This window comes from Dunckerocampus dactyliophorus, chromosome 5 (assembly GCF_027744805.1).
Source record: "Dunckerocampus dactyliophorus isolate RoL2022-P2 chromosome 5, RoL_Ddac_1.1, whole genome shotgun sequence".
Taxonomy (NCBI): domain Eukaryota; kingdom Metazoa; phylum Chordata; class Actinopteri; order Syngnathiformes; family Syngnathidae; genus Dunckerocampus; species Dunckerocampus dactyliophorus.
This window is the reverse complement of record NC_072823.1, coordinates 15199658-15225355: the sequence shown is the minus strand read 5'-3', so window position 1 is coordinate 15225355 and position 25698 is coordinate 15199658. Positions and strand designations below refer to the sequence as shown.

The 25698-nt window shown below is 38.9% G+C and overlaps 1 protein-coding gene across 3 annotated transcripts; it reads right to left on the bottom strand.

The window, feature by feature from the left end:
- Nucleotides 1–90: 90 nt before the first annotated feature.
- On the bottom strand, nucleotides 91–24335 carry stra6 (signaling receptor and transporter of retinol STRA6). Of its 3 annotated transcripts, none has more exons than XM_054777251.1 (18): nucleotides 24224–24335; nucleotides 19629–19974; nucleotides 18527–18593; nucleotides 15502–15584; nucleotides 13302–13435; nucleotides 12383–12549; nucleotides 11018–11143; nucleotides 10034–10104; nucleotides 9108–9187; nucleotides 8965–9026; nucleotides 8726–8888; nucleotides 8099–8174; nucleotides 7707–7840; nucleotides 6582–6699; nucleotides 6353–6454; nucleotides 5928–6091; nucleotides 4224–4361; nucleotides 91–1027 (listed from the first exon to the last, which is right to left on the bottom strand). In XM_054777251.1, the coding sequence occupies exons 2-18, from the start codon at nucleotides 19694–19696 to the stop codon at nucleotides 804–806; spliced, it is 1977 nt and encodes a 658-aa protein (XP_054633226.1). In that variant the 5' UTR covers nucleotides 19697–19974; nucleotides 24224–24335; the 3' UTR covers nucleotides 91–803. The 3 variants fall into 3 exon arrangements, with proteins under 3 accessions (XP_054633226.1, XP_054633227.1, XP_054633225.1); XM_054777252.1 differs by lacking the exon at nucleotides 24224–24335 and adding an exon at nucleotides 23502–23706; XM_054777250.1 differs by lacking the exon at nucleotides 24224–24335 and having other exon boundaries at nucleotides 19629–20140.
- Nucleotides 24336–25698: the final 1363 nt, after the last annotated feature.

The following is a 25698-nucleotide window of genomic DNA, read 5'->3' as shown; positions in this document are numbered from 1 at the left end:
CACTTTGCTGTGAAATGTGTAAAAATTCATCATAGATATGTAAAAATATGATACGCGAAATGACGGTGAATACATATACATACATATGTTTATGGTTTTGTACTCGCATGGCTTATTTTATTTTGGCTTTGCATTTTTTTCAAGGAAGATAAACATGGAATTGTTTTGTTTTTTTACTCTCACAATATCGCCTTTTTTTTTTTAAATTTCCAGTGCAATATGATTCAGGAGTTCGCATACAATTTTAGTTTAAATGCAAAAAAAAACAAAGGCAGGTAGTGTTTGTAGAATACAAATATAATACGTTTCATTTGCCCCGCTATTGTTAATCACACGCACACACAATTGAAAGGTAACTGGGGGAAAGGGGGGGGGGGGGGGGGGCACTGACAACCCTTAATTCAATAAATGCATAAATAGTCAGGTTGTACAATAAATACCCTCTTTAAAAAATAATGCCAAGCACATCCATCCACAATCCACATTTAGTCTGCGTATGTACACATTTGCAACATACTGATTGTGGCTGTATTGATAAGAGGCACATAAGTGGTACAGTATTTAGGTGTTGAGGATTGCACATTAAGAAGGTATGGATGCCCACACAAGCTCCTCCCACCAGCTGGAGACCATGTGCCTAAGGGCCTTGGGGAAGACACCCAGAAGAAAGCAGAGATGTGGCAGGACTTGGTGAAGATCTCTACCAGAGGCACTGGGCTCTAAGTGTGCATCTACATAAGGAGTGGAAAAATAACAGGACCGTTATCATTCATTCAAGACAATCCTCCTATAGGGGCTCATATTCAGTTGCAGGCGGCCGCCTCAGCTTCCTTCCTGCTGCCTTCTTTGGTGCTGCCCTTCAGGCTCCCGTTCAGAATCTCGGCCGCCACACGCTGCTGGAAGTGCTTCCTGGTGCCCACCAGGGAGGGGTTGTTGACCAGCGTGTAAAGGAGCTGCCAGTGGCCTCGGGCTCGCTTGGTACTGGAAACCTTCAGGTGTTTTTTCTGCTGTTGGACCAGCTGAATCCCTGAGGACAGGCAGCAGATAGTGTCGTGTCATCATATCATACCACATCATCAAACCATACCATACCTCATCATATCATACCATTAAGGGCACTGTATAGGGAGGAAAAGTTAAGACAATTCCAAAAATGGCTGTCAGTCAATAGATGACAGCCAATAAATGTGGTGCCTGGGGAGGGGCCCCAATATGATTTTTTTTTTTTTTTGCCTGGGGCCCAAAATTCCTGGCGGCACCCTTGCACACCATACACAGTATATACCATACACCATACACACATAGATTTATGTGTGTGTCTGTGTGTATATATATATACACACACACACATCATACCACATCATTGCCTATCATGTCTTTCATACCACATTGCATCATATTATACATCTTACCAATATTGTATGATGCCATATCATATATCACAGTACCGTATACCACACTACAACATACCATACCACATCATATCATACCATATATTGTCTTTGTATTAAATTTTATAAAATATATACTGCTAAAAAAAATCAATCAATCACAAAGTCAATCACACTTCTGTGAAACCAAAACTGTCCACTTAGGAAGCAACACAGATTGACAATTTCACATGCGGTTGTGCAAATGGAATAGGCAACAGGTGGACAGCAAGACACCCCCGATAATAATAATAATAATAATAATAATAATAATAAATATGATTTCCATTGATAATTTTTGTGTGATTTTGTGGTCAGCACATTCAACTACGTATTTAATAAGAATAATTCATCCATTGAGATCGAGGATGTGTTCTTTTAGTGTTGCCTTTATAAGTGTATTATTATTGTAGCACATACCACATCACACCATACTACATCATACGTCATACCATACCGCAACATATATCATACCACACCATATCAAAACAGCATCATACCATACCACATATCATTGTATCAAATAATATCATACTGTATATCATACCACACCACATAACAAATATAGCATACATACTGTAACATCTATCCCATAAAGGCTATGATCTTACAGCATTACTGTGACATCATCATTATGTCAAAATTGCCTTTCTGCTGTTCTTGCACAAAAAGTTAGGTATTTCAGAACCCATCACATTTCTGTAGCTCAACAAATTGAGGAAGCGATTTAATGCAAACAACCATAGAAGTCCCAGGGCTTTCTTACTCCTGCTCCCATGCCCACAGGACAGCCGAAAGGCTGGGCGGTTTAAAATTAATAACTCAATGGCCTACAATTACCCACCGTTGTTTTGTAAACGCAGTCATTACCTGCCAGATTGGCGGTTCACAGATGGCTGATTCTATGAATATATTAGGATATTATTTTAAAACTAATCCAGCCACTTGGCTGTCCTTTGGGCATGAAAGTTAAAAAAGCCAAATGGCTGAGCTGTGGGACTTCTAGTGTTAAACTGAAATAGGCTGTTCATCAGCTGATCAAAAACGTAAGACCATAGCATAAAAGAAACCCCAAAACCTCCTAAAATTAAAAAAAAAAAAAATCAGCAATGAGTAGCTGCGCCATTCTTGTTAATCCCCTCAAATATCTGTTTCGGCACACTTGATGCCAGTGTTTCCAGGAGGCTAGTGGGAATGTTGCTCCAGGTGGTGAAGATGGCTACAGACATTTTTGTAAACATCCCTTGCCATCCATTCCCAAATGTTGTCAATTGGATTTAGATCAGGGGAAGATGCTCCAAAAGGTGAGGTTATTCCTCTGGAAGAAGTCCTTTGTCATGCAGGCATCGTGAACTGCAGCGTTGTCCAGTCAGATGAGGGCCTTCAGTCATAGAGGATGCCCTATGCAACATCTCCACCTAGTCAGCTGACGGACTTGAGGGACAGGCAATCGGACCCTCTAACTCAGTGCCGGTGACATTTTTTTTGTTCCATAAACTTCAGGATTGTTTTAATAAGTTTAAGCAACGGTGCGCTGGGAGAGGCCTTGTTTATGCAGCTCAACAGTCAGACTATGTTCAAAGACCGAAAGCTTTTTTGCCTTCGCCATCAAGAGATAATGACAGTGTGAACACCTGACAGAAAATGACATTGACTACATTTTTGCCAAAATTTTGGATTTTTAAAGGCTTGTCTTAAACTTTTGATCAGGTGATGAACAGCCTATTTCACTTTAATGCTTGTTTACAATAAATTGCTCACATACTCATTTTTTGTCTCACTCTCATTTCTTCTTTTTGTATTTTGAAGTTGTACTTAGAACCTCTTTAAGATCCAACAGAGCAAAATGTAAATTCTTGCAATTTTTTTTAACCGGTCTTAAAATTTTGATCAAGAGTGTTTCACCAACACTCAAATAGCAATAACATCTGACGGCCTCAGAGGACCATACAGATATGATAGGAGGTGTAATAATAGAAAGCAATCACATAGTAATCCTCTCGGTGTGGTGAGAACACGAGTTTGTCTCACCATTAACAATGAAAGTGTGGGTCCCTCGGCTACATGAATATAAACCAGGCAATTAGCGCAGCTCATCTGTGTAATCAGCTCTTAAAGAATGAATCCATGTACGACCATGATAAGTTATTGTTCTCCAGATGCATCTAGCAACACAGTATTAGGCACCTTTTATATCTAAAAAGGGCCCTGATGGACATTTCCTTTAATAGCTCACTTTATTTTGATAAATGACTGTTCTGCTGTCTCCCGTCTGGCATTCAAGTAGTTATTTTTATTCTTTTAAATAATACATGGCAACTGCTGATGATATTTGGCCAGTGTGGGCACGCAAAAAGGGCAGCTGAATACTTTATGACAGATTTGATTGAGACCATAAGCTCTCGGACTGTAAATTATGCTGCACGAGACTCAATTTGCTCTTCAAATATTAAATCAGTTTGGCTTTCATTTCTACCGCGCGTGCAAGACAGTGTCATGATGGGATTATGTTTCACAGACCAGCTGCTGAATACTAAAGCATTGCTGGAGAAATAGACACAAGCTTGATGGTCATCTTGGAACAAACCTGTCTGTTAAGTTGCTTAGAATCATTCTTGGGATTCTTTAAAAATGTCAGCAAGCGTGAATAATGTGATGTTTATGTTTAGGAACAACTACCAATACATCCTCACTTCCCCCTCTAATGGCACAAAATTACATTGCTTTTTCCCCTCAGTGTTCTATAGCTCAGTTGTATAATTTATGATGTGGACTCTCTTTAGTGCTACACACCCTCTTCAGCATCCTGTGACCTCGGCACGACATTGTTCTTCTGACCCGCAGACTGCAGCAGCATCCCGCAGAAAGCCTTCATCACAGGGTGGGACTGGCTCACCTCAATTTTCAGATAATGAGCGTAACAGCGGTAGGCTGCAGATAGACACAGGAGATGGAGGAGGTAAAAAAAAAAACAGCAATAAACACATAGCACAACCCTCCCATGTGATTGAGGCAATCACTATACGATCATTTGCTTTTTTTCTTCCTTTTTTTCTTTTTTAACACCTGCTCTTGCTGACAGAGGGTGTCTAAAGCTGCGGCCATTTCAGAGTGTGCAAGAAGAGCCCCTTGCACTGCAAAAGCAGCATTTGCTTAGAGAAACTGGCTTCTTTTTAAACAATTCTACTTAAGGTGAAAGGCACATGATAGATTAACATGCAAATATTGTGTTTCTGGAAAAATGATTTCGTATTCAGAGTTCCAGACGTGTAGCTGCATTTAACAAATCTCCCAAAACTACTACTAAAGTACCTAATTATGTTTACGCATGTTACTGTAAATTAGTGGGTTTTTTTTGGTGTGTGTACAGTGGAACCTCTGTTAGCGTCATTAATCCGTTCTAAAACGTCTGACTCAAACCTAAACGTACTCAAGCTGAATCAATTTTTGCCATAAATAATGCAAATCAAATTAATCCAATCCGGACACAAAAGTATTAACACAAAATATAGTTTTACAATTGTAATTTTACATGCAGAAAACAATTTGAAATGGATATAAATTAGGAATGAAAGGGATAAATTAATATTTAAGGTCGCTGTTGATATTATTTTGTTACTTCTTTTACTGCCTTTATGGCCGTTATAGACATTTGCTGATGTAGTTCTGTTTGTTTCTGTTGTTATTGTCGTTGCAATTGTTGTTGTTGCTGTTGTTCTTGTCTCTCTCTGTATTGTCCTCTTCTTTTCTCCTTTCTATCCTCTGCTATGGTCCAGCCGCTCCAAATTTGCACAACAATAAACATAAAGTAAAGTCAATTAAAATCTATATAACAGAAGAAAAGTACCTTTGACACTTTTCCCTGGCAGAGCAAATCTATTTCGCATGTAAAAGCATTTACATCAACAATACTATTTGCCCCAATGGCAGGACAGAACAGGACAAACTAATTAATAAAAGTAAAAAAATAAGTAAAAGTGACTATATACGTATATATACATATACGTATATGGTCACTTTTACCTTGATTGAAGACTTGATTGTTGACAAAGATGGCTATGAGGCAGCAAGATCAACGCAGACACCACCGTTGTGTTTTGCTAGACTTAGTACTTTTCCGTGTTTGAGTACAATTTCAGCAGTAATTAAAAACTTGACACGAATACAACATTTTAGTACTCTTATACACCACTGAGTATTACATTGTGATCTTTTCCTAAGCACATGGAAATGTACGGCAGAAGACTGTAAAGTGCAGCGAAAAAGCAAGCAATATTACTATACAATATTACTATCTTATAGTTGGAAGGACGTGTTAAAAATTCAGACAAAACAGTTGATGCTTGAACAACCCAACCATTTGAGCTTTGACTTTAGCTATACTGTAGTTGGGTCAGATTAAGGAGACATGGAGGTCATAGTTAAATGTGTACATTTGTGCTGGAGGTGGTTGGCATGTTTAATTCTAATGTCTGCATTGGATCCAGAGAGGCTTACCTGGATCAAATGCTTCCACGTTTCTGTTCAGAAGGCTGATGTCCATGCGCCCCATGTGAACTATGTTGAACAGGGCTGTGATGATCATGCGCCAGACTGATAGTAGCACCCCGATGAGAACATTGACTGGAAACAGTAGGAAGGTCAGCAGGAAGAGGTTTCCCCTGGAAGACAGGTTAGCCTGAATATACTGTATATACTGTACATATACACACACACACACACACACACACACAAGAAAAGCAGCCTGTTAGAAAGGTATTCATTTAACAATACAATTTTGTATTTTTATGATTGTGGGTGTAGTTGCAGTGCTGTACAACTATACTGTATGATACTAAGAGCGTTTCTAATTATGCCTTAAGGGGTAAAATACTGAACTTGATAAGGACTGCATTTGTTTTCATAAAATCTTTGGATTTTACCTGTTGTCAAGGTTTCGTGTTCCAGTCATCTTTTTGATAAAACAAAACCTGGCAGTTATATGCTGAGTCAGCACAGCCATGAGGATCATCAGCCAAAAAGGCCTAGAGAGACAAAACGAACCAACATTTTACAGTTGATCCACATGTGAAAGACAAACATGACACGTCAATCTCCTGCAGGTTTTGTTTAATTAGGATAGATTCATTTGTGCGTTACGCCTGAACTCACCACATGCTCCACAGGATCTGAAACAGAATCAGGTTCTTCTGGTGCAGGATGGGCATGATAATGAGGAAAACAGCAATGAGAAGACAGAGGAAGAACACCATGGTCTGGACGAGCATGGCTACAAGGGGTGAGACATGGCATCTTTAGTGCATCTCACAACACATACAAACTCTTCCATGAATGTAAATGCTACAAGTACAGCTGAAGCGTTTATTTACCTAAACCGCAAAGAGCATGAGGCATTAATTGGAAAAGTCAATTATACTGTTTATACAGCGGGAGAAAAATGTGAAGCCTTTTCAATTTCTGCATAAATGGTCATAAAATGTAGTCTGATCATCTAAATCACAGAATAAACAGTCTGCTTAAACTAGTACCACACAAACAACTATGTGTTTTCATATTTTCACTGAAAATAACATGTACACATGTGTAGGACAGGGAGGGAAAAAGTAAGTGAAACCTTGGATTTAATAACTGATTGAACCAGTTATGATCATCAAATGACAATACGATCATTTATTGACAAATATATTGCACAACACATCAGCAACAGAACCAATGTTGTAATAGCGGTATGGAATATATTGCTCAGCAAGGATTAATACCACTGATGGATTAATTGTAAACAACAATGCGTGTAACAGGAGTTCCACACCAAGAGCTGATTAGCGCATCCAACAAAATAAAGAGCATGCAGAGGTAGATAAGGCTGCTGGATGCTGACCATTCATGATACTTCATATGCAGCTACTATCATTTGTGGCGTTAAGGAAAAAAAAAAATATAGGAGGCTGCCTACAACCACAGCTATTATTGCCAATGTCTTTTCACCCGGTGCCAGTTAAAGATCCAGGTTGTTTTACTTGTGTAGACCATGTACCCAGCAACTATAGGGAACTAGATTCATTGGAATATTTATGGTATGTCTTATTTCTAACTAAGGAAGTCGTACGGTCATGTATAATACTAACTTGAGACAGAAAAAATGGAAAACAATGTGTACATTATCTGTAATTCAAGAATTGTTCTGCTCTTGTACTGGATCTCATTGGATTGTGAATGTGTCGTGTCTGCAGTGTATATTAAAATGTTTTTATCTACTGTACGTAATTTCAACCATACCGATGCATACGTGAGCTGCCGTGAAGCTGGTGTATCCCATCCAGCAGACCAGGGCAGGCCGCGAAGCTCGAATACTTCTCTGGCAGTTATAAACATTATAGATATCTCCCCTGTACAGCCCCTTCAGGTTCGACCTGAAAAATAAAGACATAATAGAACAGCAATTTACTCTGATAGCAGGACATTTCATTTATTTCTATCTTAATAGCCATTTTCACATCTTGCGCCAGTAAATTCGCAACTAATGTGGTTTAATCAGTCTAGTAGATTATTCCTCCACTTTATTATAATAATAACCGAGTATGTCATTGCTTTATAATGACAGAACCACAATGTGAAGCTTTCTCAGAGCACGTGCACAAAATAAGGGATTTAAGACAGTCTGTTCCTACCGATGGAGAACCATGGACCTCATGAACATTGCCAAGTTGACGAGGCCTGACAGGGTCATCGCTGAGATGTAGCACACTGCCATAAAACAAACAACAATTTAGTAACGTGGTCTTAATGTGTATTGTGATGCTGAGAGATGCTGTTGCTGAGGTAAAATGCGATAGAACTGTACTAAAGACAAATTAAGTAACAAAATGCTGGTTAATATATCACAGCATATTATAGCAATGCTTTAATTAACTCTAGGTATGGTTTTTTTTGCAGCTTTTTACAATCCTTATTCCAAAAGAAGGAGCAACGTCAACAAGGGGTGTTAAGAGAAGACATGCAGCGAGAACATCATATAACTAATCACTATCAAGTTACGGGTTCACAGATTTTAATATTAACGGTGGTTAACATATTTCTATCCTTGTAGGAGAGTTAAGAGTGTGACTTAAACACTGACTACAGTTAATATCCGTTTTAAAGGTGGTGACCCAGGAACAGATTAGTTCTAATTCTAATCATCTTCTGTAGAAAAAATACTTTCCAATTCCAAACAAATCAGAGGTCAACCAGTGTCTCAGAAGGGATGGTGCCCTTTGATGTTCTACTCTAAAGACATGCTTTGTAGACTCACTCACCTTCTACACACCACATGTAATACATCACTATTCTGACCACTTCATGTTTATCTGGAGAGAGCACAATCTTGAAGCCGGCTAAAACGTTGGCAATTTCTTCATCGACTCCCATGCGGGCAGTCTGCAGTGAAGGCACCACGGCAATGATCAGCAGCAGGCCAACCTGAAATATACATTTATTTAAACAGTAGAAGAAGCAATGAACATCTTCCACAGACATCAAAACTGTAAAAGTTTACCTGATAGAGTGTGATAAATGACACCACGCCAGATATGGCCAACTTTAGAGGGAATCGGAAAGCTGTTTAGGAGAGTAAACACTCAACTTTGTTGTCAAGTCACGATAACACGCACAGTATAAAAATCAAAAGTGACGCTTTACCTTCCTCTGGTGTATAAATGTAAGATTTTACAGCATCAATTATTCGCTGAGGGAGCTTAGGTGTCTCAGTGCTTGATGTGCTGAATGAGGTGACAGGTTAAACAATTATACTTTATTTAGAAAGATGGCATAAATGGATGAAACTAATGGAACAATAAAGTTAAGTAACAGTGTGGACAAATATCTTCCATTTCTCTATTTTGCAGTAGAACATGATGGAATTGCAACACATTTCCAGTAATGAATGCCCGAAGGAGAATGACAGCTCAGCAAAAAGGAAGCTAACCTGTTTCCTGTTAAACTTCCTGCAATTTGGTCAGTGTTCTTTTTGCGAGTTTGATATCCTTTGCACAATTAAACTGAGCAGCCTCCACACAGATGCACATGTACTGTACATGCACTTGTCTTATTGTAACGGGGAAGAGTGCCCCCATCTGCTGCTGTGTGCAGTGACATGTCCCATAAACAGGGTCATGCACTCATGATCAGTGTTGGGAGTAACTGCGTGAAAGATGACTTGTTTTCCAGTTTACCGACAGTGAAACGTGGCGTGTTATTATGCACTGATATCTATAGCAACAATCTGGATGTCGCTTCACTGCTACTACACAGGAAACTACATAACTGGTCAGGAAAATACTCCCCCCTAGCAAATTATTTTTCATATCTGAAGGTGTTTCAAAAAAGTAATGCAATAATTACCTTCCCTGGTAACTAACGACATTTATGTAATTTCATTACTTATGAAATTACTTTTGTAGGAAGGTAACTAGTAACTATAACTAATTACATACCGTAAGTAATTTGCCTAACACTGCTCTTGCCATTTAAATTTGAGGTGTGATTTGAAGTATCCCATGTGAACAACATAGCATAGACAACATGTAATACTCTGGAGTAGAAAGAACAGCAGTGGAGCCTCTCACCCGATTTTCATGGGATTCTTTTTCTTAAGCAGTTTCTTCACATAGTCGTTGTAGTAGCTGCTGTTGAGATCCTATTGGACAAGTGTGACGATGCACAAGACAAGCGTCAAGTTCAGTCTGTACCACTTTTAGTAGCAACCTGTAGGCTCATGGTGCACAAAAGGCTTGTACGCTATGCTGGCATGTACACGGCACATGCTTGTTGACCGCAGCACAATTAATGTCACCACTAAAAACAGAAGACTACATCCATTTTTTAGCAATTGTATGTAAAGTTAAGCACCATGTTACTTATTCAAACTGGACTACCTTCTAATGTTTAAATGTTTTTACGTTACACACAAATTACTTTTTTTTAGTTGAACACAAACATTTTGATCGCCGTCACGGGTTTAGTCAAATCACATTCAAATGTTGTATGTTTGATAAAGTGATGCTATTTTGACGTTTAATTCTTAAAAAGTTGACAGCTTAATTTGAAGTGACCATATTATTGGAACCTGAGTTTGAACTTTTATGGTAATACATATAGTTCATTGGAAGAGTCCTAGCGGAATACATTCTGCTTGACTACCACCATGCATTGCTATTTACATAAACTCCTGTGCTGGTGTAAGAGGGTGGTGGACATGGGGGCTGCGAACAATCGCCTCACCCCAGCTTTATTACACCCATGCAAAGATTAGCATAAAATAAACATGCCATTGTGTTTCATTGATGGAAAAATACTGGTCAACCTTTTCCTAATCTGATCAAGAACATAACATAAACCAATTAGCTACATCAAATCTACTTAAAATGAGCCGCTGGCACATTGCATCAGCCGAGACAGCATGATAAGCCTTAAGAAGAAATGTTCAGCACGTCTCAGTGAAGCTTTTTTAAAGGGCGTAAGCGGATGTCAAATTTACTTATTTTTTACTAATAAAGTATTAAGATAGATATACAAGAAGATCAACACGATGGTGGCGCAACATGACTTACCTCAGTAACATTATTCTTTTCAGTGCCCTTCAAGCCCTTGAAGAGGAGAAGAGGATACTGGAAACTAAGGAATGCCAAGCAGGCTATCTGGGGTAGGCTGGAAAACAGCGAGTAGTGTTTATGTATCTGTAAAGGAATAAGGAAGAAAACTTTGCATCACCCAACTACTTTTATATGCATGTAAATTAGTACACAAAAAGAGTCATGCAATCTGAATTGTATCTTAACATCATCCCTACTGGATGTTTATGGAAATTACAGTACTGTATGTTTATTAATCCTGGTGTGCAACAATTGAGGCACTACTTGGTTGCAACCAGCAGAGGTGCGCTTGATTCAATCTCAACCAGTTTGCAGCAATTACCTCTGTTTTCGTACACCCCAGTGTTGAAATGACTCAATTTTTGTCGACAATTTTCTCTAAAATGTTTACAATATCGCATTTAACAAACTAGGCCCTACTGGCTCACTGTTCGTGCGCTTTTTATTGCGTGTGATCATTAAATAACCCGCCATGGGGCCAAAGAAAGTAGCGAGTGCCAGCAATTTCATTAAGGTGACAAACACTATTGAATTCGATCTCACCGAGATGTACGGAAAGTCCGCATCAACGATAAGTTCCATCAATTTATCATTTCTAATTGTTTCACGTTGTTTTCTGAGTGTCAAACAATAATTGCTATCTCTAAATGAATTTTTGTTCACATTTTTGGATGTCTGGAATGGATTTAGATTATTTCAAATGGGGAAAAATTGTCTCGGTTTTCGTAAGTTTCAGTTTTCATCACACCGAGGCTCCTCTGCATTGCAAGTATTTAGTGAATTCATCTGTTTGAAGCAGTAGTTCTAGGTTGTGACAATCGGCTGCAATGAAGTTATTTCATAATTTTCATACATTCTATGGTCTTCACTGATGAGTAACCAGTCTTACTGATTATCTCAGCATTGCAGTATTGGTAGCATTAAAAGAAAGACAGCCATTGCAAAATATATAATAAAGCCTGGATGCCACTGAGACACGCTAAAGCGATTAAGTGTGACGGTGCCTGTTGATTAAGACCACCAGACAGTGGAACTAATTGATTTGAGTCAGAACCATTCATTTCACAGAAAATTGTAAAAAAAAAAAAAAACGGTGAACCAGGCAGCAAAAAATCTTTTTCAGCAAAGATTAAAGCACAGGGAGCCACAATCTACTTTGAAAGCCTGATATTCATCTTTTTAAATCACATCTCGGAGATAAACACTGTTTGGTTGTTAAAAGGTTTTCCAACTAGAACAAACTAATTTATCCCTACATGTTTCTACAGTGTCTTGGACTGTATGAAGACATTTGTTGCAGTGTTGACTGTGCTCTATGCATACCTGTGGTGTTTTGGGGCAGTCGATCTTCTGCCAAACCAGGACACCAAAGTGCGTCCATGACAAAAGGCTACCGAGAACGTAGCCCACCTTATTGTGCAAGGTACCACATGCCAGGAGAGGGTAGTAAAGTAAGGGGTAGAAGAAGACACCCAGGATCATCCAGTTCTCTGTGGTTGCAACAAACAAGTGTTAAGTACGCCTGCACAATCTACCGATCCAAGAGATGGATCACATATCCTGTCTTTGAAAAGGTGTCATGTTTTTTTAGCTTGGTCTTTGGTAGTAATGTAGAACTGCCCCATTCCATACCGTGCCACATTATTTAGCCACCTGAGCGGGACAAACATCTAGAAATACCTGTCAGTCTGGTGCAGTTCACTACCGCTAACTATTACTGTAATATTAAACATATTGTGAAATAATTCTCAGTCAAAACTTAATAGAAGTGAGTTTATGATCCTCTGAAAGACTGGTTTTATCAGCTTTTTGGACATTGTGCAGGTGTACCTAGTGAAGTGGGTAAATATATATATATGACAACTTAAAATTAAGAATGTCCAAAAAGTTTTGTTTTGGTGCTAGAGATCACATTGTGTTAAACCTACTGTGCTGTGCTAAACCTTGTGTTGTTTTGGGATTGTGCAAAGTAGCGTGAGGATTGACAACATTCAGTTAATTCTTATATAATTTCATTTCAGAAAAAAAAAACAGCTTATCCAGTTCCTAATATGGAAACAACACAGAGCCATGAAAGGAAAACAGTTCAGTTACATAACAAAGCTACAATGTGCAAGACATCCCGAGTACAAGGTTCATCTAACAGGATATAACACTCGTCTTCTCTAACAGATTTACAGTGTGTGCAAAAAGCAAATGAGGACAATGGATTCTGGTGCAGGAAGTACAAATATGACCTCACGTTTGTTCTCTGCCTCTGTCGTGAAGGGGAGAGGGTTTGGCAATATGACCAGGCCGCAGAGTTTGCATAAGAGAACTCCAAACACAGCCACGGCCAGGCCCTTGTGCTGAGTATGGTCCAGGAAGTTGACCGGACTGTGAAACCAAAGCGGCAGGTATTTAGAGCTCACATGTGAGCAGCCTCGCATGCAGCTGATATGACTATTGAGCAGACATGATCAAAAAGATCCTTGACGCTGATTTTTGTAGTCAGTTGCAGTCAATTAAATACGAGCTACTGTATGAAACCTACAATCCTTCTACAAAGTATGCCTCATATTTTAAAAGGTCCCTCCTTAGCTCCAAATTCCACTTTTTTTCCACCCAGAAAATATAAAGAACTCCACCAGTGGTTTCAGAGAACAAAAAAAAAATGTCGGTATTCTTCATAATTATGAGTTAAACTGAATGAAATTTGTCGTTCGGGCCAAAAAAGGGTAGTGGCGTTTAATGGCTGTCACTCACTCATAGGCACATGCCTAAGCACCTTTAAATACAAGCTTCTGTATGGTTTACTGCCACAGGGGGGGATACAAGTTTTGAAAAAGACATGTCAAAAACATGACAATTCTTTGGGCTATTTTTGTAAAATAACATAATCCAGACCCCAGTTTTATCTGCCGAACTTGGATGTCTCATTTGAAGATTCATTTTCATTCTCTTTACAATCTAGCAAGATAAAACTGTAATATTTCCGTGTTGAGCAGAACAGAATACTGTACACTCCAGAAGTGTGCCACAAATTTCAGTAGTTATCATGAACACAACACGGTAGCATTATGTATATTCTGTTAAAAAGGGCAAAGCTTTGGAAAGTGGTCAATATGGTAAAGATGCATTTGTTACCATTGTGACTAAGATTAAAACAAACTAATGTGCATGCTAAACACTAAATACATTTGTTCTATAAGATTTTAACAAAGCACTGTACACAACTCTGAACAATAAAGATACCATGAGAGATGTCCTGGCTGGTCCACCAATGTTACAGACTACTAGTGTAGGTGACCTTGGGTCACCACAGCAGTGCACACACTATTCTCCATAACACAAGCAGGTATACAGTCAAAATGAGCCATATAGTTGCTTTAAAGGCACTAGCAAATTGGACAACTACAGTCAAATCTCACTTTTCGTATACCCCAGTTTTCATATGATTCAGTTTTCGTCAAAAATTTCTTGCATGCCACAAAATCGAGTGCCTAAACCAGGGATCGTCAACCGCTTATACAGCGCCTATTTTATGGCTAAATTCCAATCTCGTGACATCTCCTTTATTTCAGAACTACTTCTATTTGTTTAAATACTGTGCCGCTCAAGAGTCAGCGAGGAAATGATAGCTCGTTCTTTGGCAGGAGCTATCAGTGCACTTACAACAAGCTTGTCAATCCAGTGGAAATCACAGGAGGTCATTATATATACCAGTATAACAACATAACAGTCTGACTCACAGTGCATCTTCCAAAGAACACTTTACTAACACCACCAGATTCATCACACAGCAACTTTACACTCAAAAAAGGTGTACCTGACAAATAAAAATTATATAATAAAAAAAAATTGTTTTTTAAAGTTTTCCAATAAGGCATTGCATCTGACCAATGCCTTCATTGGGGCGCCACAATGACGTCAGCTTCCCTCTGGGCTTTGTGCTCCTGGTCCTCTGGTGGACAGAGACAGCATTGCAGCGCCATTCACCATTTTCCATGCCTTCTATGCTCCTCCAATGAAATTGTTTTCTCAGATGAAATGCTTTATAGGAAAACTTAAAAAAAAAAAATCATATTAAACTCGTATTGGTACATGTTTCTATATTTCTCAGGTATGACGTTTGAAATTGATGTAAGAGAAGTCTGCATCAACAATAAGTTTCATCCATTCATCAGTTGTAATTATTTTGCATTGCTTTCTGCATGTAAAACTATAATTATTTTCTATAAAATGTATTCTCTCTTAATATTTTGGAACGGATTAATTGGATTTACATCATTTCCTATGGGAAAAATTACCTTGGTTTTCATACATTTTGGTTTTCGTTGGACCCTTCGGAATAAATAAATAATGAAAACCAAGGTTATAAGCATTCTGTTAATAACAGATTGGTTATTACACTGTGGTGTTTATCTCATTCAAGAACATACAAACTTTATTTAAAGCCTCACCTGAGTAAACCTGGGAGTCCTTTCTGTCTGCTGCCGGCCTTTGTGCGTCTGGCTAAGACTGCCAGGATCACCATGACAACGAGCTAAAAGAAGAGATAGATTATATAGCATTACAAGCACAGTAGCATGCTCTGAGGAGCTGTGAATTCTGTCAGGTTCAGGCCTCAATGTGCTTCAGACAAAAAAAAAAAAAAAGGGGACCATGTAGACAGCACAAAAGGCAATACCTCATTAGTGCTCCCTGTAGATGGGGCATGAATGAGAAATCATTAGTCAAGATCATTGACCAGTGAGAGCTCAGTGACCTATCATGACCTGGAACATATTTAGGAAACACGAGGCAAAGAGAAGAATGCCTCATGCTAAATTGGACCTGTATGGACCAACTTATAAGCACCGATTATTTAAAAGAAGTCAAAAATGAAATGAGCTTTAGAAAGTGCACAAGGACATTTTCTTTATTTTTAACCTAGAGTTACTTTGACAACAATATTTACTAAAAACTTTATTTCCCTTTAACAATAGTATTTAGCCTCCCTTCAGAGAATATAACACAGTCGGGGCCTCACCTACTTCCTGAAAAACGGATTCCCTGGAGAATATGACTTCTGTGCTCACTCTAGACTTCGTAGGAGCTAAAAATCTATTCCTTTTATTTTTTTTAAATTTTTCTTAAGCTGCAGCAACTTGCCTCAATTGTATGCCTGTTTGAAAAAAAATTGTGGTTCATTCTGCCTCACGCATTGAACATTTTAGGAACCAAAAATGATTCCACGTTCCCAATAAAGGGATTGTAATTCCTTACAATTGAGACAATTCTGATTTGGGGTGTCCCGATCCAATAGTGACGTCAGATATCTGTCCGATGTCAGTCCAAAAAACAATATGGGATTATGTCGGCCTGCATTTAAAATCTCCGATATTGGCACGAGAGAAGCACTATACAAACAGTCCATTCCGGATTGGGCGCCAGCACTCCTATTCAGCATGCAGAGCCCATGTGATCACATCAACAATGTGTGCTAGCGTGTTTAGCAATGTCAGCCGTGTGGCTATGTTTTTTGTTAAAGCCTAAAAAAAGACGTTGCAGCTGTCACAAGTTTGCACAACTTTTCCGTGGTGGCACAGAATCGGGGAAGTTTAATACGACCAATCTCTTCGCGCATTTGAAGGAGGGACTTTTGCATCACCACAGCTTCTTAAAACATCCACTGCTATTTGAAACATTTGCATGAGAAACTTCCCTGGGATGGCAAAATGTCTGTAAAAGCTGCCAGCCTCTGTCGGTGGTGAGTAATGTTGGGGTTAGATGCTTCATTGAGGTCGTTGAGCCTCGCTACATTATGGCTATTGTCGATAAAACTATACACCAAATCAGGGGGTCTTCAATTAAAATTGAGTAAGGTCCGTTTATGCATTTTTTTTTCCACAGCAAAGGTGGAAACCTTATTTTGCCTTAAATTGCATCAAACAGACTAGCTCATATGAATATCAAATGTAATAAAACCCTTTGAATAAGGTCTGTGCAGCAGAAGCACCCATTCACAACTCTCCCGTCAGTGAAAGATGTTTTTGTTTCGCTCCAATATCCACACAATCCTTAGTGAACACTCATGTGTACATTGCTGTGCTGTAAATTAATGTGTTATGACTCTCGTAGATTTTTCATACTGGGATCTAAGCTACGTTTTTTCCGCTCTCTCACATCAGACTTCGGCGGATACTTCCCCTCGAATGATGTGTGTTTTGTCATGTCGCATTTGCACTTTTGACCAACGCTACAGTTTCAGAGCATATGAGACACAGCGGTTTGGCACTGGATTCTGGAAGAATGGACATACAGTCACGGAAAAAAGTATTAGACCACCCTCGTTTCTTCAGTTTATTGATCCATTTGAATGCCTGGTACAACTAAAGGTACATTTGTTTAGACAAATATAATGATGGTAACAAATATAGCTCATAAGAGTTTAATTTAAGAGCTGATATCTAGCAACTTCCATGGTTTTCTTGATAATACGTAAGTAAAATCACTTAAGTTCTTACATGAATAGCTCTGGCATTGTACTGCCAAAAAATGTAACTGTCTAGCTATTTTTGTTGTCATTGTTGTGTTTGTCCAAACAAAAAGGTACCTTTAGTTGTATCAGGCATTACAATGAACAAGAAACTGAAGAAACAAGGGTGGGCTGATCATGTTTTCCATGACTGTATAATGGTCTGTCCATTCACCTTTAAATGTTTGGTTTTCTCGATCAACTTTTCTTACTTTTGAGCAAGCCATGGTTCTCATTCACTCGGCAAGTAAACAAACTATTTCATTCGCTCATTTTGATTGACATCGCTGCGTTTGCTGTCACGTAACCGTAATAACTGAAGTAATTACGCCTTCAAACTGCCGCTGCTATTGGTCCATGCGCATGATTATATGTTATTATATTTCCCATTCACTTTAATTCACTGGGTCCATATCGGACCGAGGGCCGCCATTTGGTGATGCCTGCCCTCGATGCATGAAGAATTAAATGGGTCATTGTTTTTTCATACCTACTGTTGCTGACTATTATTCTCCGAGTAGTATCACTTGACCAGGTATTTTCTAACATTCCATGCTACTAAACAAGTAATAAAAGTATGTATCATCTGTGCTGATATCGGATCCATATCGGTATCGGCCGATATTCAAGGCTGCAATATCACAATGAGATCGGGAGAGAAAAAGTTGTATCGGGACACCGTATTCTTGATCCTCAATTAAATAACATATTTGTAAACTTATTAAACATTTTTAATAGATTTGATAGATTTGCCCTTTTTTTGGTATCGTTCAAGAGTTACAGTATGTCCACTTGCACCTCTTGCAAAACTGACAAATTTTAATGTAAGTTGCTTCTGACTGTTTGATTACAAGATGTAAAGTGGGATTGTATTTGAATACCTCAATAAAATGGCCTATGCCTACTCACACAGCTTCAGTACCATTTGTAATAGCGTCGAGTGGTAGCAACATGTAAAAGAGACTCACAGATACTGCGCTGATGCATATGTGGTAGAGCCTGTCATCTGCTGTAGGGTCACATGGAAGAATTACTCTAAAAAAAGAAACATGTGGTGAGAACAATCAGTGTGTGTTGTAACACAAGGCGTTGAGTAAGTGAGGAGGCCTGCACGTCACTAAACCTTTCACATGTCACCATCAAGACCTTTTGTGGCAGGCAACTTTGGAGCCAAAATCCCGCAGTGGAGATTTGCATTTAACCGGATTGTTATCAGCGTGACGCAGGAAACAACTGATGCCTATGTTCACCTTGCGCTACAAGAGCAGGAATGCCTGGGTCATGAGGAAGTCATTACTACTTTGATATTCCAAGAAGGTCTCATATACATAGTACACAATTTGCAGCCTGATAGCAACATCCAGGATGTATAGGGTTGACAACAGCCTCTCACCTGTGCAAACATTGAATCATTTTTGGACTTTGGCCCTTGCTCAAAGACCAGACGCTGGCATCACATCAAACCACATGTAAATTTAAAGCAATGTCAAAATTCACAACTACAGTTAGAGTCTGTAGAGAGGATACCTGACTGTTTAGACATACTGCAAAAAGGCTAAAACCACTTGCATGCTACATTAAAGCTGGCAAGACCACAACTCAACACTGTTTAGAACTTAAGCTGACAGTTTAATTGCAAACCAAATCCCCAACTCCTATATGAGGATAATATTAAGTTTCTTAATAATTCTGGGCAAGTTTAACAATGGAAACCTACTTTTTTTTTTTTTTACATAGTAAGTTAAAAATGTATTCCCGGAATACACATGAAGTCGGTTGCATTGTGCCGTTTGTGCAACAGGTAACAAAGTTTTTCAAGGCTAGCTTTGATTGGCATGTTTAGTGTTTACTTGTACTTGTTAGCTGTTTTTCCTACGATTGCTTGTCATTAACAATTCATACTATTAAAAGATGAAGATTATGCAGTCTGTGAACTGAATGGAAGCACATGAAGTGTGCCAAGTGAGTAATGTTCATCACTGCTTAAGTGCACACAATTGTTTGTAAACCTAGGATGTCTGGAATGATAGTAGAACCAACAACTACGCAAATGTAAGTCTTTTTACTCACTCTTTTTTAATCCTGTTGGGTACAGGGTCAAAATCTGGGTACTCGTAGTCCACTTCATCCATATCCATTGTGCTGCCTCTTTTTCAAACACTTCCAAAGTTTGCACCGGGGGGGAACTTCTTACCACAATTTCAAAGTGGCACAGAGCTGTGATCGTGAGAAGCAAACCTGTGCCAAGTCCCAAGTTTTGCGCCACAGAGGCGTCCTCGCTGTCGAGCGTAGGGTCAGCTCGGACTCAGGTGTCGCGGTCCTGTTGTGGGGCTGGGAATTAATGTGACAACTCCTGGTTGTGCCTCCACACTGCAAAGGCCCTTTTTCAACGGAGTGTTACCACCACACTGGGTGCCTGGGGAGAGAGTGAGGAGGAAGAGGGGTTGGGGTGGTGATATGGGGGGGTAACAGCGTGTGAGTGAAAGGAGGGAAAAAGTGGAGATGTGGGCAGCCAATCTGGAAGGCCACCTGCTGCTCACTGGGATTACATCTACTTGTGAGGTTGTGTTGGACCTGTTGCTGCAGTCAGGTGTGCTCTGTTATAAAACTCTTGCTGGGAACATGTGGAGTGGCTGGAGGATATAAAGAACACCTATGTGGACTTCCATGATGGTACATGAAAAATGTGTTTTCCCTAGTCATGAGGCCCATTAAAGGATGATGGGATACAGTTACACCTTTCTTTGAAAAAGACATTGTGCACCTTGACAAGCATCAAGAAAGAGTTCATTCAACTTGACACTTTGACACTTTTATCACGGGCAGATAAAGAGTCCTCCATGTATGTTTATGGAAATAGTTTTCTGACCCTGGACTCTAATTGTATCTTACAGGTACTAGGAATTCTGTAAGATGTAAAAACTAACATCGAGGGATAAAATCGGATCATATATTGTTTTTTTCTGCCCATATTGATATCGGCGCACGAGTGTGACCTCATCAAACTCCGCCGTGCTCCACACAGCAACAAAGCTAGAGTATGTCTGTCGTCTGGAATTATATCAAAGTTTTGCCTTTGGATTGTAAATATGCAAGTTGCATTTACTGTAAAGCACTGGTTATGCAAAAGGGGAGTAAGGCATCTTCTTTCAATACTTCTAGATTCTCTAATATCACTCCTCAGGAAGAATCACTGGGAGTCACATGCAGCCCTATGCAAATAAACTGAAATAAGCTACCCAGCAATAACCAATTTCACTGATGGTATTTGTCCAGGGTTTCATACTTTGTACTTCATTTTGTTCTTAAGTGGATGTTTGTGCCAAATGTGCAATTTTCTAAATAGTATTGCTGCTGTTGATAGGGATTGAGTTATTTTAGTCGACTCTTGATGATGATCATCAGGATTTTTTTTTTATGACCATTTTGTTGAGACAAAATGTTTAAAATATATATGGCACTTTTTCTATAATGTGTACTGCATATTGCACCATTTGTCGTATATTGCACAAACAGTGTTTATTTGTGAAATGCATCCAGTGGCATCACAGTAAAAGAAGCATAATGTGTTCATTACGTAACATTAGTTTAGTGGTATTGGTTGACATTGATTAGTATCAGCAATGGAGTGCTGGACAACATCGGAATATCAGCAAGACAGCCAATACCGAGCATCTCTGCTAACGTCTAATCACTAAACCAACCAAAGGGGTCAGAGATAGGTGTGGATAAACACAGCCCTTGAGCATTAAAGCTACAGACACGCAAAGCTGCATGCTCCCAGCACTTTTAAATTCCATCTAAATTCCAGCATCAAGGCTAAATTTTGTGAACTTCAAATAAAGTGGAGCTTATTTAAAACGGTTGTAAAATAGCATAATATGGGACCTTTAACAAGTACGTAACCCAATAAAATGTTCTAGATCCTCTCATTTTATATAATTTTACACAAACAAGGAGGCACAAAATATGCTGAAGAAGTTATGTTTTGATATTTGTATCAAAATATACACTATTTGGTAAGCCTGATCTAATGAGATCCAATACATAAGCTGTATCAACAATCTTTGTTTTGATGAGACCGTCTGAGAAGTACAAATTTAACTAAATTTGTATTATGCCCATAGAATTCAGTGGTGTTGTTTCTAATAGGCACGATGGAGAAGGTGACAGAAAATACACATGTACACCACAGGTTTTTAAAAAAGGCTCATAAACAGTATTAAGGGGTGCAACATGGTCACTGACTTAAGTGAAACAAAAGCATGTGAGCGTTACAAGGACAGACTGGGGTCAAAGGGCATAGCAACACCCTTGCTTTAAGTATTTTCCTTTTCCAAAAAGCAGGAATAGTATAAACGTGTGAACGTAAGAATTTAAAAAAGTATGCCACCTTGCCAATATACACGAAACTGAATACAGATCTTGCCTCCTGTGATCTGTCCCTGCAGTGAGCTGCAGTCGTGCTGAAACAAACGGTTTCGCAAGACAGGCTTCACGACAGCAAATACTCATTAGGGTGGGATTACAGCCACACTTAGTTGAGAAAGCAACACAACTTTCTCTCACAGCACCCCTGAGAAAAGGCCGTTTCTCAAGCACAGTAAGCCACCACATCGAATGTGCTCCAGGAGAAAAAAAACAACCCAGCAAATAAAGGGGTCAGTGAACAAAGAATGCTTTGAACGCTTCTAATGACATCACACAGAAGCACTTTGATTGAGCTGGACAGTTAACTTGTATCAGGTTTAGGGAAGTGGGCTCAAAAGGCCTTTTCATGGAAAGCAAAATAAAGTGTATGGAAGCATCACTGCACCTGACTTATGGTCAACAATTTCCGTAATGACATATTTAAAACAATGACAATAAAATAACACACCACCTTGCATCTTAACAACGAAAGTGCAGTTTTACATCCACTAAGGAGCTTACAGATTCACCTTGTGAGCAACATGATGCAAAACTGTTTTCTACAAATTCTACTTGTGAGGTCAAGGAAGAAATGAATTTTGCCATTTTGCAAGATTTGATGTCATTTTCCAGTGAATAATTCATTAAACTGAGGACAACATTCAGGCATATGCGGGAGGTGGGTACAAATAAAGATGTCTAAAATATGGTGCCACATTAAAATTAGTATTGTTACATTTAAAAATGAAAAATAAATTAACCTTTCACAGGAGTTTACTAGGAACAGTCATCATTGTGATCAGAATTATTAAAAAATAAATAAATAGCTGTGCGGTCAAGGAAGAACCCATTAAATTTTAATGCTGATCCAGCATATTTTTGTTATTTGCCTTTATTCTCCGGTGAATAATTCATGAATTTGAAGAGAAAAATCAGGCGTATGCAGATGTGCATACACATGAAGGTGCACATATTAAAATTAGCATTGCTACATTCCATCCATCTATCCATTTTCTGTACCGCTTGTCCTCACTCGGGTCGCCTGGACAAGTGCATTGCTACACTGAAAAATAAGAAATAAATGAGCCTGGGATCTTGCACAAGAGTTTGCTAGTAACCAAAGAGAAAGGAATGAATGAACTTCAGAGTTCTGAGTACAGTTTTGTGCACGTGTACCTAATGTTGCAGCCTGTCCGTACACAACAAATGAACAGCCAAATAAATATGAGACGTAAACCGACGAAATGGTCGTAATTCATCCTACAGCCGCTCATGCTCATTTGAGAACATTGTGGAAAGAACGGCACACAGACACTACACAAGTTTGACTCCTTTCAAAGAGATATCCAAGCTAGCAAAACGATTGCAACATAAGACATCTCAGGTAAATTGATCACCCCTTTCACATTTTTTATGGTAAATATTGCGTGCCTCTCATGCACAGAATAAGTGTATCTTTGTGTGCGTGTGTGTGTTTGCATGTGATTTCTATCAACGACATCGACTTGGACATAGCGATGACAGATTACTCACCAGTCGCCTGCACCTGCGCTCACGAGAGAGGCGTGGACACTTACTTAATGTGGAATGCAGAACATCATTTTGCCCAACACACCTTTTCAGACCAACTTTATGGCGGATGAAGCACCGCCGACATACTAGTAGTAATAACAGCCATGGGAATGCACTTTATAATATTCCTCTAACAAGTCCTCTAACCATTAGATGAGGGAATTTTACAACAAGAGGCTAGCTGACATACGCGCCAGTATTAATTCACAGAATGCATCGCGCCACTGCTACTCCTCGCGTTTCCGGTACGGATGCTTAGTGACAGGTATCCCGAGTGTTGAACCTGCATGTTAGATTAAGTGGGAAAACATCATCATGTTACGGTTAAAAGCAAAATGTACACATTTAAAAGCAAACCTTTTCCACCCACTGACCTTAAGCATTGCAAAATTAAATAATTAGGTTGCCTTTGAAAGCATATTTGCAAGAGAAGTAGAATTTTCCATTATTGATTTGAAATATATACAGTGTATGTATATTTTTTCCTGACTTAAAACTAAACACTAAACACCAGTACTGAGCAAAGGTCATATACTAGAATCACCCCGAAAACAAGTAATATAGGAAAAAAAGATGAGTCAACTTCATACTGTTTTCCCTGACTATGCTATATGCTATAAGTCAACTTAATGTGCTGACAAATGACTTAATATCCAGTGATGGAATTCAGGTAGATAACTTACCTTATTGTCCTGAATCCTCCCCAGTGTGCACCATAGAAACACATGGGAAATGCTCTGTTACCTTTAGAAAAATCCCAAGTTCAATTTATTTGTTGTGTCCACCTCCTGCAGTGTGTGTGTGTTTGTGTGTGTGTGTGTGTGTGTGTGTGTGTGAGAGAGAGAGCGAGGACTTTGAACGTCTCTATCTTGCTGTGGCAGCAACCTGACTGAACTTCTTAAGTGTTGTGAAACGTTTAGAAGTGACTCCTGTGGTCGAGTTCAATTAAGTTTGAAGAATGAATTATTATTAAATTATTTCTTAAATTAGGGATTTCTCAAGTCATTTTTACAATCATCCTCACAAAGAAGATGAACTTGTTTCCAATGCTACATCAAAGCAGATGAAATAATGTAGGCCATGAATGACCATGCATGGATGACATTTACTGTATTTTACTCCCACCATACATGAATCAGCCAGCTTTGTCGCAGTTTTTACGTCACACAATTACGGTTTATTGTGACTCATAAAATAATCCAAGCTTGTATACTTTGTTCATCTCTTAGAGATAATAAATCATTCATCCCTCCCTCCCTCCCTGAGAGATCAGGACCCCAAATTTAAGGTATTCTAATCCCTGAAATGAGGCAATGTTGGGTTCCGGTGAGTTCTGCGAGTATGCTTTGAGGTGGATTTTTTACTTGAGTGTCCATGAAGGTGGTTAATTCACATTCATTTAACAATTACCCTTACTTTCTTTTCGCTTTCTTCCAATGGCACTAAAAAGGAATATCTAGGCACAACGGAAAATGTTTCTACTTGCGCCTGGCAAAGATGACCTTCCCTTTTATAGGCATTAAGTGTAACCTCCTCTCGGTAGTTTCTCAGTGAAGCCATCAAAATTATGAGCTGCTCTTTACACAATACAATCAACTGCAGTTGTAACATTTGAAGTATCTCACTGTTTGTCTAGCATAGTCTAGTTTTCATTTAAGACAACCTTGAAATTCTGCATCAATGTTTATATTTTCATTGTGTCCCTCACAAACATTGCCACTCAATTCAAATTGAGTCTTACAAAAAAAAATACTGCCTCTGTATTAAATCTAGTCACCCAATTGCCTCCGGAGAGTCACGGCTAATTACAAGTGACATTTTTCTTCTGCTTTGTACTGGACTGCTTCTATCATAATCAATGAGCCTTGTAACACTCATTGAAGGCATAATTGGATTTGTATGAGTCCGAGGTGGAAAGCCATGTAGATTGGAGCTGACATGAAAGGATTGTTTAGCACCATTGGCAGCTTTCATTGAAGCCGAACTGGGTCAGCCAATTGTATTCCTATTCTCATTTAGAAAGCAATTTCAAGATGGCAGTGATGAAATAATTGATTGGAAATGAAAAACATTGGCCAAACATGATTAAAATTGTTAACCAAGATGTAACCCAGAGTACCATGGAGCACACGTTTAAAAATGCACAATTTTTTTGTTT